Here is a 19,800-nt window from a genome sequence, read left to right on the forward strand (position 1 = left end):
TCGTGGGTTTTCCCCGGGCTCCGCCCGAACATTTCCTCCCACCATAATGCTGACCGCCATCGTATAGGCCCTAGGCCAATATATAGGCTTAAGAGAAATATTTTTAAGTATTGGTGCGGCGTGAAACATTGAATCGAATAAATAAAACAAAATTTTAGGCAGACGCCTATATTAAGCTCTCTGTAAATTCAGTCAATTAAGCCCTCCCCATCGATAGGTCTACACTGAAAGTCCATATTCTTCCAACAATAATGAAGTTGTATAGAACTCTTGTTTCTGGGGCCTCCTTGGCTAAGTTGGTTAGCTCGCTAGCGCAGCGTAATGACCCAGGAGTCTCTCACCAATGCGGTCGCTGTGAGTTCAAGTCCAGCTCATGCTGGCTTCCTCCCCGGCCGTACGTGGGAAGATCTGCCGACAACTTGCGGATGGTCGTGGGTTTCCCCCGGGCTCCACCCACCATAATGCTGGCCGCCGTGAAATAAGTGAAATATTCTTGAGTACGGCGTAAAACACCAATCAAATAAATAAATAAACACTTGTTTCTCAATAATTATCCGAGGAAATGAGTTTGGTGTTGAAACTATACCTCGGATGTAACGTGTGCGGGCGAGCTGAGCGGTAAGAGCCACAGCTGACACATGTTTTGGACTGCAGACATCGCTTAGCACTTATCGGGCATGGCGTTAAACGGTGTAGGGTTTACGGTACCATTAGTTGCCGCTGTGGCTATAATACTCAGCCAGAGTTACTACCTGGCGCTAATAGAGCTTAATATTATGAATTAGAAAAAAATATTCTAACTGCATTTTCCTTGCAATAGTAATATACACGTACATACAACTTCTCAGTGTGTAGAGCTTGTGTTGTTACGTGTCACTAACGAAAGGCAATTTTGGTAGCGAGTAGGTTAGCCTGTGACTGATTTTACAGACACATTGCTCTGCCAGCAATCTGCGGGTGATCGTGGGTTTCCCATGGGCTCTGCACGGTTTCCTCCCACCATAATGCTGGCCGCAGTCGTGTAAGTGAAATATTCTTCAGTACGGCATAAAACACCAATAAAATAAATAAATAAATAACTACAGACACATTAATACTGGCGATTGGCGAAAAGAAATAGACTACAGAAAAATAATTGTGGACTTTTGTTCATGTAATTTTCTTATTCTGTTTGTTATTTTCCTCAGATTAGGTCTTACCAAACACAGTCAACCACGCTAACCTACTGCATTTGTCTTGAGACAAATGTAGCACAGAAGCGCAGGTTAGCTGTGTCGGTGTTGCGCAAGTGTAATCAAGGGAGGTAACTGTGACTGTCGTTTGTTGAATTACTTACTCTATAACCCAAAATGTTTTTTTTTTTTTTTTTTTTTAATGAATAATGTATTTTCTAAAAGCCACTATCTTTGCTCATGTATTGTAATATAAGGTACAATAAAATAGGCGCACGTATAAACAATGTGTGTGTAGGATTTTGACGTTTATTCTCTCGTGTACGAGAATTCAACGCGCGCCTGTTTCCATTTACTTCCGTTGTCAAGATGTAAATACTTGCTTTTCAAATTTCAAGTGAAAACGTGGATTTAAGAGGTAAGCATTTGTCTTTTAGTACTTGTCTTTGTCGTGACGACTGTGTTCTCCAATTAATGCATTTTGATCTCAACGAATTGTTAAATTTACAAGGGGTTCATCTAATTCTTAATCAGCTGTCATTCAACATCACCGTCCGTCACCATGTTCAAACCTGTCACTGTCAGCGTCAGATTCTTTCATTTATCAGTCAAAATGGTTGTCATCTGTTGTATTTATTCAAGGTGTTTATGCAGATCATTGAACATAGTCATGGTGTCCAGAGTGCAGATGTACAGAAAACGTAAAGAAAGTAAATAAGATGCAGACAGACTTTGTCCTTAAAATACCATACCCAAATGCTTTTAAAAATTCATAGAAACCACAAGAAACTATACATTTTTGGAAAGCACATTAAGTGTGTTTCAAAATTCACTGTTCTTAATTCAGCAAGGATACGAATTCTCAAACGATCGCCAGGAACCCAAGCCCCTCATAAAACGTAATTTTCTGAAAAGAGCAAAAAATGACCTCACTTTTTGAGGAGTTAACGGCATAAAATATCTCAACAATGCTTCTCTTGGAATTATATAAACATAATTTTATAATATTAAAAGAAGAATTATTGTATTTAAGAATTAATGGTAATTTTACAGGTAGAAGTGGCAAAATTAAATATAAAAAATACAGTATTTCGGCTATTTGGGTACCCCATTTTGATTTTACAGAAGCCTGTTCCACAGAATTATTTCTGCTTTGGTTAATATGTAACAAATACATATTAAGTACCAATAAAGTGTTTGGAAGGTTTCATTTTTAACTCAAAATTGAGTTATTCTTTTGTGAAATTCACCTGGTGAATATTTTCCTTAAAAGAAAGAACTGTTTGTGTCATATTTATCAATTATTTTACCCAGTTACTTATAATTTTTTCCTTTATTATGTCATATTACACTGCCTAAGCAAACGCCATCATCACTTCATATGTAATCAGCTGTCAAGTATTTCTTAACTTTAGAGCTTATTTGCTTCTGGAGGCATGTAAATTCCATCCTTTTTCATTCAAATTTATTTTATTCATTTAATCAGGCATTTACTTATATCACATAATTCAGTTTTAAAATAAGCTGATTTTATGATCCGGTCACGCACAGTTAGTATGCCATTGTGAATTTAGAACCAGACAACTGAACACAACATGGTCACTAAATAATGCTGTGGACACTATGTGCTTTAGTGTAAACAAAGGCTTTCAGTGCATGCGCATTTTGTTACTTCCTACTGTCAAATTCCAACCATCAAAATCGGCCCTAAAATCTCTCTGAGCCTCACTTAAATCCCCAAAAGAAACGGGTCATGGTTAGTCAGTAAGTTTGTCTTTTGTTTTAAACTATTTTCAGCTGTGTAATATGCATAAAATTAACCTTTGTATTTATCTGAAGTTGTTAGCACAGACCCGCGGTTTGTCGTCTCTGTTTCCCGCTGTAAAAATGACTAGTACACAACCTCAAAGCCCTTATTCCTCGGTGCCCCTATATATTGGGTGCTATTGGGATATAATAATACAGAATAACATGGTGCCAAAGGGGTCCTACAACAGGGATCTGGGGCCAGATTTCAGCCATTTAACAAAACAAACTGGTGGCGCCTCCCTGACGAGGGTTTGGAATGCTACTTAAAATTAAATTTTATCTGATACTGTAATGAGAGTCAAAGTGTCTAAAACCAAAGCAATCCATATATTTAAATTTATGTACACTTGTAAACTTTATTTGACTACCTAACTATTTTAATTAGACATAGCCTAATTAAGATTACAATTTTGACATTATACAGGTGAGATTGACCTAGTTGCAATATAGGCCTATACATAACTCATCTATCTATAGAGTGGCACACCCACGGAAGTTACAGTGCAAAAGCCTTCCAAAAATGTCAACTTTCTGAATGAGGACATTTGTAGGTAAATATCTTCAATAATAATCCACGTTGCAAAGCAAAAGTGGTACTGAGAGTCCTAAGAGTATATACGGGCTTAGTGATGTCAAATTATCTTACCAACAACCTCCTGTTTTTATCTTTTTGACATCTGTATTGTATTTCAAACATGTTGTTGTCTTCGGTTTGAACTGTGGTTAAAAAAAACACAAAAAGAAAGAGCTTGTCAATGGGACTTTGACCTCCGTGAGTCTGGATATACACTCTGGACTCTCAGTACTGCTTTTGCTCTGCAGCGTGGCTTAATTTTTAAGATATTTACCAGTAAATGTCCTCAATCAGAGTTAGGAAGACTTTCGCATTGTCTCTCATGGCTGCACCACTCGACAGATAGATGAGTTACATATATTGCAACTAAAATTGACTGAGCTCCTAACATGCCTACAATTTAAAACTGCAGGGTTTTATGAGAATTTTTATCCTGTCTTTTTACCTGCAATTAAATTATAAGTGTGGTTATATAATACTTTTTGCTCTTCGCTCAGCCTAGTTGGATAACAGCGTGCTGTTTTAAAATTTTGCCATTCATCTCCATCTACACCTCTTTTTAACTGTCATCTTCTTTTTACTAATTGATATGAAACTCAACTTCTCAAAAACTCAAAAAAAAAAAAAAAAAAAAATTATATTTAGTGTCAGTAACTTTGGGTGCCACCAGCACGGACCTCATTGATATCAGTTTCATCAAGCTGGCTTTGAGAAATCTGCAGCAAGTTTTTTGAGAGGACTCAGTCTTACTATGAATGTCAGAATTGTACAATAGCACACTAAGTCCATCTGGATGGACTACTCTTCTCTAGCCCTAGAGGACTTTTTGACCATTCAAGACTATCCTGAAAGCAAACAAGTAACAGAAATGTGTTGATTATTCTTTGTGTTTTCCAACTTCATTTTGTCTCAGAACACACTATCTTCTCATTATGTAATGCACATGAGAATGGAGAAGCAACCGGAGAATTAAGGGATGAAAATAGGGATAACCATCACATTTAGTTTTAAAGAAAGATTCCAATATAATCTTGAGTAGCAAAATAACTGAGTTTAGCCAAGAGATGAAGGAATTGTGTTGATTTTGTTTGGATTTCATGTGACTACAAGACAGATTAGAAGTTCTTGGGAAAATCATGATGTTTTAGGTAAAAGTAGTTGCACATTTTATAATGCCAGAGTATTGTCAGAAAATGAGGCTTGTATACTGTGTCTAATATGAATTTTGAAAGCAGCATAGGGCAACAGACAGTTTGTATCTACACTACAAAAACTTATCCTTGATATGCGAAAAACACAAGGTGTAAGTTCAGGCCTGGGATGGGGGAATTTGTGGATTCCTGCATTCTGGCATTTTCACTGTTTGTCGGAGTATAATCTTATTTGTAATTGTTGGCAATAATTGACTGCAGTTGAACCATTCAGTCATATCAGTGAATCCATGCATGTATTTTTTCTTTTTGTTCCTCATTTTAGGCTGAGTGTGGTTTCACTGTAGGATGCTATCAGCATGCCCCAAAAAGTGGCATTGAAAGTGGTTCATGTGTCAGGGCAAGATGAAAGCTACAAGGCTTCAGAGTTAAATCATCACAGCCCTCTGACAAAAGGCTGGCAGTCAACCAGGTAAAATCACACTTCAACAATGAGGCATACATTCCTGGCGTCATTGTTCTTGTAATTTTGTTATGAGTTTAAACTGAGAAAGATATGGGGTACCCAAGGTACATGTCAGAAAAAATGAAATGGATTCATAGACAAATGGTCATTATATATTTTCCTGTTTTTCTGTTGCTGATTCATATACAAGTATCTTGTTCATGAAGTATATGTACTAGTCACTTAGAGTGCAGTTTCAAGATTGAAACATAATGATATGCCCTGGGACTTAATAAAAGGAATTTTGACAGGAGTATAGATTACTTGTATATTATAAAAACATTTTTTCTTCTTGTCAGGTTTTGCCTTTACCCCCAGGATATAGTGGTACAGTTAGAAAAGCGATGTCGCTTGAGGAAAATTCAGATTTTATCTCATCAGTTTTTAGTGGGTGAGTCATTTAGGATAAACCTTTGTAACAAGTTGTTTCCAAGCATTTTTTATGTGCATGTGTTTTAATGAGCCTCACAATGGCCAATCCTTCATAAAGAATGGAAAATCATGTTAAATTCTGCTGACACAATTTCTGTTTTCAATTGTATTTATTGTGGGATTTCTGTTTCATTACTATTTAGTTTTAATATGGCTAAAATCATTATTGTTCATAATATTTTCAGCTACGAAGATAGAGTTTTATGTTGGGGACGTGCCTGATGATACCGCAGTCTCTCTTCAAAATGCCAGATATACAAGATTAGGGTAAGTATGGAGCGTTTTGACTGGCGAATTTATCTTAAAACTTGAGGTAATGCAGTGTAACACTATCTGTTTGGATACAGCGCCCACATGTTTGTTATTTATTGTGTGAAGGATTTTATAAGGTACTTTGCAAGATACAGTCATTCCTGTGCATAAGATTTTACGCAGTGACAGTCGGATGAAGCAGCATGTTGTCGGAAGTGGAGATTGTAACAGAGAATATTGAATGCATTACTCATGATAGTATTCCTGCTTTCATACATGTCATTGCATATGGGGTTATTTCTTCCCACGGTAATCTTTCTCAAGTAATGTAATATTGAGTACCAAGCATTAAAATGCAGTAATTGAGAAAAAAAATTGTTGTTTGTGCTGTAGGTATGTGTCGCTGTCTGACAATGAGAAAACTGGATTCAAGGCGCGGGAGCTCAAGTCTGTCCATGTGGATGCCGTGGGAGTCTTCCTCAAACTTGTCATCCATAAAAACCACATTAACAAGTACAACCTTTACAACCAGGTCAGTTTCTATCATCTCTGACATATTTGATATTGCATTTTTATTGTTATTGTTGTAAAGACCTAGTGGCTTTTACTCCAGGTAATCTGGTTTACCTATTCTGTATTACATTTGCTGATTAAGATCCATGAATGTGCATTCACTTGAGGTCCTGTTTAATTTGTTCCATTCACAGAATGTATGTGTTTGAATGTCTATAAATAACAAATTATTCTTTACATTAACACAAGCATTGTTTTCCAGCAAGTACACGTGTTTGTTAGGTCTACATGTGATGAGAAGGTCTTTATACTCAGAAATGTATGTTTATTCATGACAACTAATTTGTCTGCAGGTTGGGATTGTGGCTGTCAATGTCATAGGGGATCCTTTAGACAAACCAAGGACCTTCTCAGATACTGTGAGTCTCACTTTGCCTTCCTTTTATCTTCCGGATTCATAGAATTGTCATCATTTCTGGCATATTCAGCTAGAGCCTTGTTAACACCCAGAAGATTTGTCAGCATCTAATGAACATGGTGAAGTTGTAGCCTTGAATCCAGGGCTTTCTGTGTTAACTGAGTTATTAAAGTGATACACTGTACTCCAGTTCCAGGGAAAACAGGACAGAAATATCAAAATCATATGAGAGAAAACCAAGGATTGTACTAAATATAGTTAAACTGAAGAGTCCTCAAAAATGAAATCTTTGGCTTCTCCGGTAAAATTTGCGTGGTGTGATATGGTAATGTTCCTTATGTGACTATCAGTCTGGCAGGTATCGTGTTGTGTAAGACATTTATGTAAGGAATTATGCCAAGAGCATTTGAATATACACATACATGTACAGCATCATTTATGACTATGCCAGCGTGTATATGTAAATGCTTATATGTTATCAGTTCAGTCAAGGAAGTTGTAATTCTGTTGAGCCATAGTTACGAAAGGGCCGATGCACTGTTTGCAGACACCTGGGACAAATAAGATCTAGTGTTCCATTATAAATAAATGTAGTTCCATGTTATAAAATATTATAACTTAAGGCCATGTGGGTTTAAAGCCTCAAGCTTTACAAGTATCATATGTATTTTATCAGAAATCATTCTTAAATATGCCACAAACCAATAGTCAGTTAAGGTCGAGCGGAAGTCATGAAAGTCCTGTACATGTAAATATTTTGTCTTTGTCAGGATTTATACAATGAAGGGGAAGAACTCTTATCAGACAGGTTATTGGAAGGCTCCTATTCCAGGTAACCAAAGTTCTGAAAGTCTTGGACATGTAGTACTGTGTTTGTGCATTTTGTTTACAAAAGAAGACTAATATGCTTTCTGATTCCAAAAAATCGCACAAAGCAATATTATAAACATCACAAAATTATGTTAGGGATCTCCTTTTTTTAGAAGGGTGCCTGCTAATGCATTTACTGTTTATGAAATAAAATTGTTCCGAGTGAGGCACCCAGTAATGGCAAGAAAGTGACATCTACCATTGCCATCATAGAAAGGATTAAATGTAACTATTTTATGTGAAAAGGGAGCAGTTATAACTTTCTACTTAATAATTGATAAATATCTGTGTGTAATTTGATGTGTGACTATTTTAGGCCTGATTACATCAACCCTTTGGATGACTTGGCATTTGACATGTACCAGGATCCAGAGGTGGGACAAATTATTAAAAAACTGGACCGTAAGAAGCAAGAAGCTGTGTTACGTAAGTTTGTTGAGAACATATCAGATGACAAAAATCAATTGAATCCAGGAGAAATGCTGACTAGGACAACTAGAAATTACAGTCTGTAACTGTGGAGATGGCACAAAGTTTGGGTTGAAGGAAGGTACAAACTGAATTTAACTACAAACTAAGAAATTAACAGAATTTTTGCCTGAACATTGTGTGGAATAATTCTTTGTATAACTAGTGTCTTCCGGCTAGTTGTATTTGGAATTTTTATTTTCCTTGGCTTCACATAAACGTGATACCTGTTACCTAAGTTAAAACTTCTTGTGTATGGCCTATTTAATATTGTTTCAGAAGAAAGATATGACTATGCAAAGCGGCTGAAAGAGGCAATTGCTGGCCTTCAAAAGGTGAGATTGTGTTCTTGTCATGCTCGGGTTCTTATCTTTTATTTTTTTAAATACATTGCCATGAATAGGCCTTATAAAATGCTGTGTTTTTTACTGTGTGTTGAAAAGTGAATTCTGGAGTGCAATTTCATCTGTCAGAATGTAAAGCTGTGTTAAATGTGTAACAGCTTTTCGTTCCATGCTGGTAATGAAAAGCTGAAGTAGTTTTCAGATTTGAAGTGCATAATAGAAATAAAAAATGCATTTTTGAACACATTATGTTGTTATGGATTGTTGTTGTTGTTATCAGGTGGGTGAAAAGCTGGGAAAGATGGAGATAGAGAAACGCCAGGCTGTGGAGAATGAAGATTATGACAAGGCCAAGCTGAAGAAGGTTCAGATGGATGAGTACAGACTACAGGCCTACCAGGAGCTTCAGATCAATGCTCTGCTCGAGGTAAGCTGGGACTATGACTTAGGCATTAAATGGTAATACCAACTTGACTGTGTGTACTCAGAGCTGTTACATGCTTGAATAGGATGTTGATCTCGCCTATGGAAACAGTATTAGCATGTATCTTAAATACCTATACGCATTTATTGTGTATGTGTTACACTTGCTTCTATACTAAATGATAAAATGTTATCTTTGATGGTTGTGACCTGCGTAAGTTTGATATGTCGAAGTACAGTTTGGCATTTACCCTAATTCTTTAACATCATCTGCCACCAATATTTTGGAACGTTCTTAGAGAACTATGGGGTGTAGAGAAATAATTTGCACAGTTTAAAGAAACTTGCCTTTTTATCGACACAAAGAAATGAATTTTAATTTGACGTCATTTCCATAATTGTATGCATAAATTCCACTGAAAAAAGTGCTTTTGTGGTTGCAAAGGTTGAAGATTCACAGTAGACTTCATTTTTATAAGTTGTGACAACATACTTGTTAGGCAACATAACTTGGTGGCTAGAAAATTTGTCACATGTACATCTATATGTTCTTCAACTTGTCTCATAGAAAATTCTTTATACTCTAGCAGTCCTTAATGTATTTTATTATAGTCTACAGCATATTCTTCCTGCTTTGTCTGCTTATAGTCTCGTCACCCAAAGCCAGTGGACTTTGACTCTCCCCGCCAACCAACCCCACCCCGCCTGATGGAGCTACCTGGACAGTCCCCTCCCTCACAACACAATACCCCGAGGACTCCCTATGACGACAGACCACTCCCAGCACTAAAGAAGTATGTTATCGCCTAATTCTGTACTAACCAAATACCTTAACCCTTGCATGATCCCATCATGCATCAGTTTAATCATTATTTATAACTGAAGGCATGGATTAGGCCAACAACAAAGTGGGTAAACTGCTTATTTCATGTAGTGAATATTAAAGCTGAAAAGTGTGTTTATTTTTCCCCAAAACTGAAATACTAGATATCATACACATCAAAAGAAAAATATCAATTTTGTGAATGCATCTGTGATCACTGCTTTGTGCTGGTTGTAAAAAATACACGTACTGTATATAGTACAGTAATAAAACGTTACCAGATATAATATAGTTTGCAAGCCAAGACGACAAACTATCGTATTCAAAGTAGTAAAATATGAGCTTTGTAATGATGTAAATATACTGCAATATACATGTAGTAGGTAACAATGTGAACACCAGTAAGTTTGGTACGTTTTTTAGTCTGGCTCCCACTGATTCAGAATAAAGTCAGTGATAGCATGATGTGAACCATAATTTCTGTATTCAGAATAAGTTTACAAAGAGTATCTTTTCCGTCAGAAAACAGTTACAGTGAATGATATAAGCATCATATTAAATAATGAATGAATTTGATTATGTAATAATTGCTGTAGTACAATACAGATGTAGTAGTATTGTATTAAAACATCTGAAAATCTCTTATGATTTTAAGTATCCAAACTAAGTTAAGCCATGTTATTAAGAATTCTATTAACAACTTCTGTAGTACTGTATATTTTATTCTCACATTAGTTTCCAACTATCGTAATATTTGGCGGTGTCTGGGTTTTTGTCTAGCTGCCATCTCTCTTTCTGCCTTGGCATGCACTTCTTTATATTAACCACTGGCATGGGTCTTTTTTCCGCCTCCAGTAAAGATTCTCTGAAGGACATTTCTCCCCCGCCACCAAAACCCCCACCAGAGGAGAGGAAAATTTCGGCCCCTGTACCAGCGTAAGTAGAGATATCTACAGCCTGTCAGGATTTCTTCTGTTTTCGTATTAGTTTCAACTTTGTTGCCTTTCATTTCAGTCCTTTTCAGCAGTAAGCACTCTGTTATCTTTTGGTATGCACCAGCTGGTTGTGGTTTGGTATTCTTTATCTTAGCTTTGCTTTTTTATAAGAGGCCCCAGTTGTGTACTCTTGGTTACTAAGGTGAATGGACATTGACTGCTCTTTCTTATGGCAAAGCATTGAAGAAATAGGGTAGCACATCCATACTAGGATTCCAACATCTCTCACAAAATGTAACAGGAAGAATAATCTGAGATTATATGTCGTTATGACATGGATGAGTCACAGAACTTGCTTTACAGCTAGAGCACAGTACGTGTAAAGTATCACTTAAGTTTGCACCTTGGCATCCCTTGCTGCCTGTATATTTGTGTTAGAGCAGTGTTTTAGTTTGTGGATTAGGTTACATGTCCTTAGCCATAATGGGTTACAGCACCCATGTGGCATATTGCATCTCAGTAAACTGTTTGTCATTTAACTTGGTCAGACAAGTTTGCATATTCTCAGAATTCCTGAAGTTTGCTGTGTGTTTGGGTTTAGATTGTCTTTGTGCCATAGTGAACATGCCCAATGTGACCAGGCTGCTCTCTTCTGCTCAACTCACCACACAGCTGTCTTTTGCAGAGCGCCTGTGGTGGAATCTGAGCCAGAACCAGAGGTGGTTGCTCATCCTGAGCCTGACACTGACGACGAGAGCACAGCAGGTAAACCCTACCACCTAAGCAAGACCCGTCATATTACTGAAAATTGTTGAGTATGATGTAAAACCCTGAGCATTCATTCCCAAACAAGAAGCTAAATTCTCTTTACATTAAGATGAGACCACAGTAAGTAAATTCTAGCACCAAACAAGAAGCTGAATTCTTTTTACGTTAAGACAAGAGCACAGAAGAAAAAATGGGTGCACAACATATAAATCCTTGTACCAGAAATGAAGCTAAATTCTCCTAACATTAAGACAAATCACAGAAGGCAGAATGCTCATTAGATTAAAATGGGAGCACAACATGTAAATTCTAGTATCAAACAAGAATCTAAATTCTCCTTACATTAAGACAAGAGCACAGAAGGTAAAATGCTCCTGAAATTAAAATGACGGCACAACATATAAATCCTAGTACCAAACAAGAAGCTAAATTTTCCTCACTTTCAAACAAGAGCACAGCATGTTTTACCCCTGCTTGTTTTTGCCTTGTCAAGTTTGAAATACAGGATGTAGTTTTATTCTAACTTCAATAAGTAAACCACACAATGTATATGTTGATGTGGCTCAGTCAAGCTGCCGTGTGGGCAGACACCTGCATTGGCCAAAGCAGATTTACACTGAGTATTAACATCAGTCAGTTTTGACTTCATTCCTTATAGCTGAAGGTAAGTTTATGGCTGACTCATCTATATGTTTTGTGTTAGATCCTGGTGGAGGCCCCACTGAGCCTGAACCTATGTCTGAGAAGGATTTGAGGGATGCTTCATCTGCTATTGATGTCTTCGGAAAACCGCTTGTGAGTTCACCTGAAAAATGTTCATTTTTTCATCTTTCATCATGCATAGCGGAATGTACAAATAGGTCTGTCGCAAATGGTCATGATGTATTCAAAATCAAATGCTAGCAATTAATATCCCTACCCATTTACAGTAGGTGCCCAAATTCAGCCAGATGCCCAACATAACAGGAGGCTGATATTTTTAAACTTTATTTATTTTGATCTACTTGGTTTTGAAAGTCTTCTCTTTAATATTAATTATGTATGACTTCAAGTATGGTTCATATTAAAGCAAATATTAATGTGCAAATTTCAACACTTTTTAACTTTTTTCTTAAGCCATTTGCCCCAAAATAGTGATCAGATTAAAACCCTGCGGCTGTATAAGTATTTCAGTGGATTATTTTGATAATAAATTTGTTATAAAGGTTTCAAAAGCATACTCCAAAGTATGGTCTTTCCGTGAGGATGCCTTGCTGGCTCTCTATAAGGAATTGAAGGAGTATCCTGCTTCTACCCCTAAAGAAGATGCTAAGGCTGCATTTCGAGCAGCCATTTTTCTTATAAAAAGAGCAATAGATGACAAAGTGTTTGCGGTAAGTTTATTTTTTGTGTACAAATATTGTGTTGTCTGACATTTTCAAATGTGCAGAATATAACATTAATTTAAATGTGTGCTATTCACTCAACTTATTCTTGATCCAGGGACAAAGAACACGAGTACATGATTGTCTAATAGGATTTTCTGAATTTCAAATATGGCCACATTTAACCTTAAGAATATGTATAAATTTTTTAATGTAGCATAACAACCTGTGGTTACAAATCTCTCAATTGATGCACTGGGCCCTGTTCTGCAAACGTGACTTAAGCTCAGTATTAACGTCAGTCCAGGCTGAAGTGACATTTACTTTGTATGAAGATGAGACTGGTTTTAAGATTTAAACTTGGCTTAACTTTAATACACTTTTGAACAAGTGGCCTTGGGTTAATTTATTGTCTATCCTATTCACTGGGGTTTGTCTGCTTTGTAGTATGGTACCAACCGGGCACATTAACAAAATGACATCTTTTGAACAGCCATTCCATTTTTATATGCCCAAGCCATTAGGCGGAGTGTGTCATGTGATATGATTTTGTCTGTCCGCCCGTAATCGTCTCCGGACAATGACCCCAACAGTTTTTCACATGGATATTTACTTTTTGGTTTTTTACACAAATGATGATTTGTCGCGACTCACATGTCTATTTTCATGGTTGATACAGTAACCAGATATAGCCATCTTCCTTATATATACACTATTTAGATAGATATGCTTTCGTGTCTGGCCTATAACTCCAGCTAGTTTTAATTTTGGGAGGATACATACATACACAGATAATGTGTCACGTCTCACGTTTGTCCATTTCCACAGTTGTCATGGTTACCAGATTGCCATTTCCCTGTGTATGCTATATAAATAGATATGATTTCGTGTCAGGGCTATAACTCCAACAGTTTTCCACATAAAGTTTTCATTTGTGATGGACACATTTGTCCACTTGTGCAGTTGTTATGGTAACCGCATACCTACATGTATCATCAAATCCCACGAGGATTCTCCTCAGGGGTTATACTCATCATAATGCTGCTGGTACTCAGTTATACATTTCAAACAAATGCATTTGTTGGGTTGTATGTTGTGTTCACCTGAACTCTTGTTTAAGTCCGTTGCACATTCTTAGGAACAGAATATCTGTTCAGCAGTCACAGATGGCAAGTTTCCTTTTATCATACTCTTTCATGGTGACTTTAGAACTACATGTATAATACAGTAGACTCTCTGTAAATCAGGACCGAACAGAAATGTCGGTTTAGACAAGATGTTGGTGTATTGAACATGGGCAAGCAGCATACAAAAACAACAGCATGTGTATTGTACGTACATATATGTTTAATTAAACTTGTTAAGAGCACAGTGATGCATAGCAACAAACTATGGAGAGAAGCTGATCTGTACTTTACTTTAGTACATACGCATTATTACTTTACAAAAAATCATTCCAGGGTGGATTGTTTCTTCTTCATTCACTGGCGGACTGTCATCTCTTCAGTGAAGGAGATAATGATTTGGATGTGATTCAACAATCGCTCTTCTTTTGCTGTAGAAAAATTCCTCAGCATTCGTAAATTTATGTTTGAATGTTTCGTAAGCTTGGATAAGTTGAACTTAACCACTCAAGTTCATTTCCACATGGTGACGCTTTGCTGGTCTGCTGGCCATGGTCGGATGTTGTCAGGGCGTTAGCAGGGGAAATTGTGACGGCAACTGTTGTTTGAGACATTTTTATTCAGTCACTGAGCTACTTAGTGTCAGACTCATCTTTCACTCACAGTGTGGCTAAACTCTGGTACTCTTGTACAGTATCAAGACAGGAGATCACCACCTGCTGAAGTAGGCAGAAGTCACATAGATTATCTCCCTTCTCAGTGATCTTCAGTCACCTGGCCAGCAGGCCAGTTGAAGCCAAATTCGGACTCGCTCGGATGTCGTGCGACACGCTGCGTCGGATTAGACAAGACATATTAACACTCACTGGAAATGTTTGTACTACAAACCACTGTCGGTGTTCAGAATAGACAAGAGTCGGTTTACTGAAGGCAGTTAACATTACTGTCAAATGGAGCAGAAAACGGACCACAAAATGTTGTGGGTTTTGACAAGATGTAAGTTAATTAAGGTGTCGGCGTTGAGAGAGTACACTGTATCAGGAATGTCAGAATGTCCACAGCGGACCAGACTAAATTATTCAACTGATGTGGTGTGCCGTAGTCATGGATCACTAATAGAATTGAGAATCACAAATTCTACCCTATTCCTGTCATTAGGTGTACAAGGCAGCTTTAAAACTGGAGCGAATGCTGTTGACGGAGTATGTTGGAGTTCATAAGTAAGTCTATGTCTTGGAGCTTATGAATATGTGACATGTCGTACTTTGTGTAGTATTTCATTGGGAGTCACATTAGTACTTCTGTATTTTAATGCAGAACAACAGGAACAAGGGTTAAATTATCTCAGGCATGTACTTGTTTAGCACATTTAAGCATCCATTGATTTTGCAATACACTAGCAAATATTTAATTGTACATTTCTTGGAGCTGATGTACATGTACTCCCTCTTTAAATTATTATATTGAAGAAGGAAATGGGAGTCATCCTTCACTGACTGTCTGTTTATTTCATTATCTTGGGTATTTTCAGAATTCCTCGACATGATGTGATGTACGCTGTGGAGAAAACACTTGTTAATTTATTGCACAAATCCAGTGACATGGTAGGAAAACTATTTCATGTTGGAATTTTCTGCTGATTGAATTTATTAAGAAAATATCACCTCTGTCATATTTTTCATTGTTCAGTACAAGTTTCTTGGCTTAACTAAAGATGGTGTGTGCCTTATGTTAGGAAGGTGTCAAGATGCAGTGGCTTCAAAAGGGCCAAGCTATTGTTCACATCTGAGAAACCTAACTCTTATCCTTGGTTTAAAACAGCTATTACACTGATTTGATGTTCCCAAGTAGATAAAGCTTTCTTTAAATGGTGTGAATTTTATTTTTGCCAAGGAAAGGTATGCAAACAACATTGTTTCTCTTTACAAAGATTTTTTGCTGTATGTATTGAATTCATAGAATAGATTATGCATTGTGGGTAATCATGCACCTATATAAAAATATGATTAGGCGTTGTATCCGTTTGATTTTTTAGGCATTGAGAAACAGAGAAGCTGCTAAAGACTTCATCCTTGAGATATCAAAGTATAAGGAGGTGAAGGTACGAAGTTCACAGAGTGACCATTTACTTGTCAGTATGGAGTGTCATGTTATCAAAGGCTGTACTACTTTCTGCGAGGCAGGGGAGTGGATGGTGGCCGAATGTTTCTGGTGCTTGTCTTATGGTGGCTAGGACATGTACATCAATATTACCCCACATCCACTGTTCTTTACTCCTTGGTATCAATAAATGGATGACAGTGCTCATGGATGGTCTTATATGAAGTTTGAGATCCCTTTCCCTCCCTCAGTATAATGTATATTTGTACAAGATATTTTTTGAAGTGGGACTCTGTGGCTCAATTGGTTAGCACGCTAGCGCAGCCAATGACCCAGAAGCCTCTCACCAATGCGATCTCTGTGATTTCAAGTCCAGCTCATGCTGGCTTCATCTCGGGCTGATGTTTGAAGGTCTGCCAGCTGCGGATGATGGTGGGTTTCCCCGGGCTCTGCCCGGTTTCCTCCCACCATAATGCTGGCGGCCGGCGTATAAGTGAAATATTATTGACTACGGCGTAAAACACCGATCAAATAAATAAATAAATAAATATTTGTTGAAAAGTGTGTCTGTTACATACCAAAGTCCCAAACACTACCTTTTCTACCACCCATAAAACTGACTGCCTTGCTTAAGTTAAGAACTCTTAAGTACGAAACCCCAATCAAATAAATATTTAAATATCTAACGAGGTCAAACACGTACACAGTCAGCACATGCTCACCTTTTAGTTTGTTTCTCTTCTTGGCACAAATTCCTAAATTTGCTGTATTTTATCATTGTTGTTATTCTGATTGATCAGCCGACCCATGTGGTGCCTGTTGAGTGTGTCAAACCCTTCAAGCTGAACACAGGACCCCGTCTTGCTTTGAGTCGAACAGAAATTGTTGAACACCTGTATGAGGAACATGGATTACAGGACAGGTGAGTCCTTAGTGTGCTATTTTCTAATGGTCAGTCATTGGCACATCTGCTGGCATATCTGGTAACTAATGCTGTGCATGTTCTGGCTGGGTTACAAAGGTCGAACAACAGAATTGATTTAAGATGTTTTTGAACCCACTTTAGCTGCCTTTATAAGCAAATGTGTAAAGTAAGTCAGCATGTTTTATGACTAACTACTGACAACCATTGCTGTAAACGCTTTTCTGTCATAGTTGTTTTTTTGGGTTTTGCCTCATAATAACATTTATTTCTCATTAAGTTGTGTCTGATTTTTATGGTCTACTTTGCCCTTATTTCCTCATTGTGTATGTTTATTTTGCCAATGAGTTACATTTGATCATAAATCTATTTGAATTGACAGTAGTCTGACAGTGGACAGCATCATGAGATTCTCCGTGCAGGCTTTACAACACAACAGTGGTGAGGTCCGAGAGGCCTCGGAGAGGATCATCAAGAAGCTGTATAAGGAAGTCGGAGCACCCATCAAGGATTATCTGCCCCCTGATGACGAGAAGACACGCAAAAATACCCTGTATAGAATGCTATTTGAGTACTTTGACAAAGTGGATGGGAAACCCTCAAAAAGTGATTTTAAGGTATGGGCACTGCATTAGCTCTGAGATCCCAGCTTATCTTCCACTTTAACCCCTCCAAATTGTTACATTCACTAACCTAGAACTGGGTCCTGTGACCTGCGCTGTCCTCAAAGCCCCAACGTTATTCACCACAAAAAGAGGTGCCCTGTGATGTTAAGGTAATTCTGAATTCATATCACCTCATTATGCGGAAATAAGACCATAACATTGTAAATAACACAAATGTAACTGACAGCACTCAGACAGCATCAGAACTTCTCCAACCGCCATTATCAAATCATGTGACTCGCTTGCTATGGTGGACTCTTCCCAAAATTAAGATCATCACCTTTTTTCACAATAGTTGATTATACTTCCTTTCTGTACATTATTAACACACAAATTAAAGTTAACATCCCCAAACACTCTTCACTCTTTAGATGGTGTACATCTCATTGGCTTCAGTCAGATAATTCCACGAGTTTATCTTTTTCCAACAATGCCGAGTGTGGATGACTCCAATGGAAAATGGCGGTTAGTAAAGTTTGGCTTTGTGCTTATGTAACAGGTTCATTTGTGTTAATTGTGATGGTATGGTCTTTATTATTCAGGAATAACCAGGTGATATGAAGTAAGAATTACTGAAAGATAATAGGAAACATGTTTTTTGTTACATGCAGCTTTGACATGTTAAGGACAGCACATGCAAAAGGGCAGAGTTTCAGGTTGGTAAATGGAAGAGCACAGATCTTTATTTCTGAAAGCTAAGCTGGGAATAATAAGACAGACCTCATATCTAGCACAGCAGATGCTCTTATCATGAAGCTCATGCACTGGACACTCTATCATGTCTACATGTAATCTTTTTTTCTTTATATATATATATATATATATATATATATATATATGTATTTTTTTTGATCTTTGACATTTGATTTCTTAACTACAGGAATATCTTACCTACCTATATTTGAACAAACTTGTCCAAAATCTGTCTTTGTGAATTGAAAAGACCCTAAGCAGACAGGGAAGCTGAAATTACTATAAACAGTTATAGTAAATGTTAAGAAAGTGTCAGGCTGTGGACTGCATTTTCGAAAGTAATGAGGGAATTTTTTAATGTACATTCATGATGTGTTGTATTTTTTCAGAAATCAAAGGCTGAGATAGAGGCTAAGAAGCAAGCAGAGATTGAGGAACTGCAGATACAGTTACAAAAGCTGAAAGACATGGCTTCAGGCAAAGCTGTGAGTCTCTACTGCATAATGACCCTTCTAAACCCCTCCAATAGCTTCCATGTACATCTGCATAGTAATTGATTTAGTTAGGTATCTGGCTCTGTGCCTCACAGTTATACTGCCCATGTGGTATAAGTTCATAATCAGTCTGTTGATCTGACACTGATGGACTGTTTATTTTTCTGGGTATTCTACATTATTTTGAATACTATTTCTGTTATATATTTTTTGTAATTCATTACCAAAGTCTAAATGGATTCCCGTAATCCACCAGAATCTAGGGCAAATCTAGTACCACAAAGTATGCAGTTACTCCAAGTTTTAATACGTGGTAAATAAAACCAAACAGTTTTGAGGATTCCAGGTGACATAAATATTACTGTTCTAGTGGATTTTTCTTCAAAAACCCAGTCCTATGACCTTTAGAGATCTGTGGTATCTTCTGCCTAATCCTCTGTACCTTGTCTTGATCTTGCCTTTCCCTTTGCTCTTGTCTTTGTCTTCGTTCTTGACTGTCGTAGACATCCAGGACCATCTGTCAGACACCATGATCAATGCCCTTTTGTACCATGTAGACAAAGTAGGCGGTGCTAATGACCAAAAATCCTACATTTTGATTGGCTGACATGCATTGACCAACATTCGCCTCTTGCTATGCCCCACCTATAATTTACTATGATGGTGAAGCAAATATGGCTGAAATAGCGTAATTTTCCCCATGCCGACATAAAGAAAAGCCCTGTAATTTCTATCAAATAGTGCTATATTAAATATTAATTTGAAGAACACAGATACTGTAAAATCTGCTCTTTCTAACGATACCAACATAACACAAGCCGTTTTCATAATTATCAAAATCCTAGATTCCAAAGCCTCCAATCCGAAATGCTGAACATCATGGCAGACTGTACAAACCACAACAAATTGACGTGAATCATTTCGGTCGGAAATAAATATCTAAATAGCTGAGGTAAGACCATAGAAACTCCAGCAATATAT

At 37.3% G+C, this 19,800-nt stretch overlaps 1 protein-coding gene across 4 annotated transcripts in view; it reads left to right on the forward strand.

Annotated features, from left to right (window-relative positions):
* Window positions 1-1,515: 1,515 nt before the first annotated feature.
* The window catches only part of LOC135474850 (centrosomal protein of 104 kDa-like), a 29,352-nt gene continuing 11,067 nt past the window's right edge, over window positions 1,516-19,800 (forward strand). For 3 of the 4 annotated variants that reach the window (XM_064754470.1, XM_064754473.1, XM_064754472.1), the window contains exons 1-21: window positions 1,516-1,590; window positions 5,032-5,178; window positions 5,511-5,602; window positions 5,829-5,910; window positions 6,289-6,427; window positions 6,762-6,827; window positions 7,597-7,658; window positions 8,013-8,122; window positions 8,444-8,499; window positions 8,789-8,935; window positions 9,580-9,725; window positions 10,610-10,690; window positions 11,375-11,454; window positions 12,161-12,252; window positions 12,663-12,830; window positions 15,104-15,165; window positions 15,477-15,549; window positions 15,981-16,046; window positions 16,846-16,967; window positions 17,350-17,584; window positions 18,715-18,810. In XM_064754470.1, coding sequence (XP_064610540.1) covers window positions 5,066-5,178; window positions 5,511-5,602; window positions 5,829-5,910; window positions 6,289-6,427; window positions 6,762-6,827; window positions 7,597-7,658; window positions 8,013-8,122; window positions 8,444-8,499; window positions 8,789-8,935; window positions 9,580-9,725; window positions 10,610-10,690; window positions 11,375-11,454; window positions 12,161-12,252; window positions 12,663-12,830; window positions 15,104-15,165; window positions 15,477-15,549; window positions 15,981-16,046; window positions 16,846-16,967; window positions 17,350-17,584; window positions 18,715-18,810 — 2,088 coding nt within the window. In that variant the 5' untranslated portion in view covers window positions 1,516-1,590; window positions 5,032-5,065. The remainder of the gene's footprint in view (window positions 1,591-5,031; window positions 5,179-5,510; window positions 5,603-5,828; window positions 5,911-6,288; window positions 6,428-6,761; window positions 6,828-7,596; window positions 7,659-8,012; window positions 8,123-8,443; window positions 8,500-8,788; window positions 8,936-9,579; window positions 9,726-10,609; window positions 10,691-11,374; window positions 11,455-12,160; window positions 12,253-12,662; window positions 12,831-15,103; window positions 15,166-15,476; window positions 15,550-15,980; window positions 16,047-16,845; window positions 16,968-17,349; window positions 17,585-18,714; window positions 18,811-19,800) is intronic. The other variant, XM_064754471.1, reaches the window with a different exon arrangement.

This window comes from Liolophura sinensis, chromosome 9 (genome assembly GCF_032854445.1).
Source record: "Liolophura sinensis isolate JHLJ2023 chromosome 9, CUHK_Ljap_v2, whole genome shotgun sequence".
Lineage (NCBI taxonomy): Eukaryota > Metazoa > Mollusca > Polyplacophora > Chitonida > Chitonidae > Liolophura > Liolophura sinensis.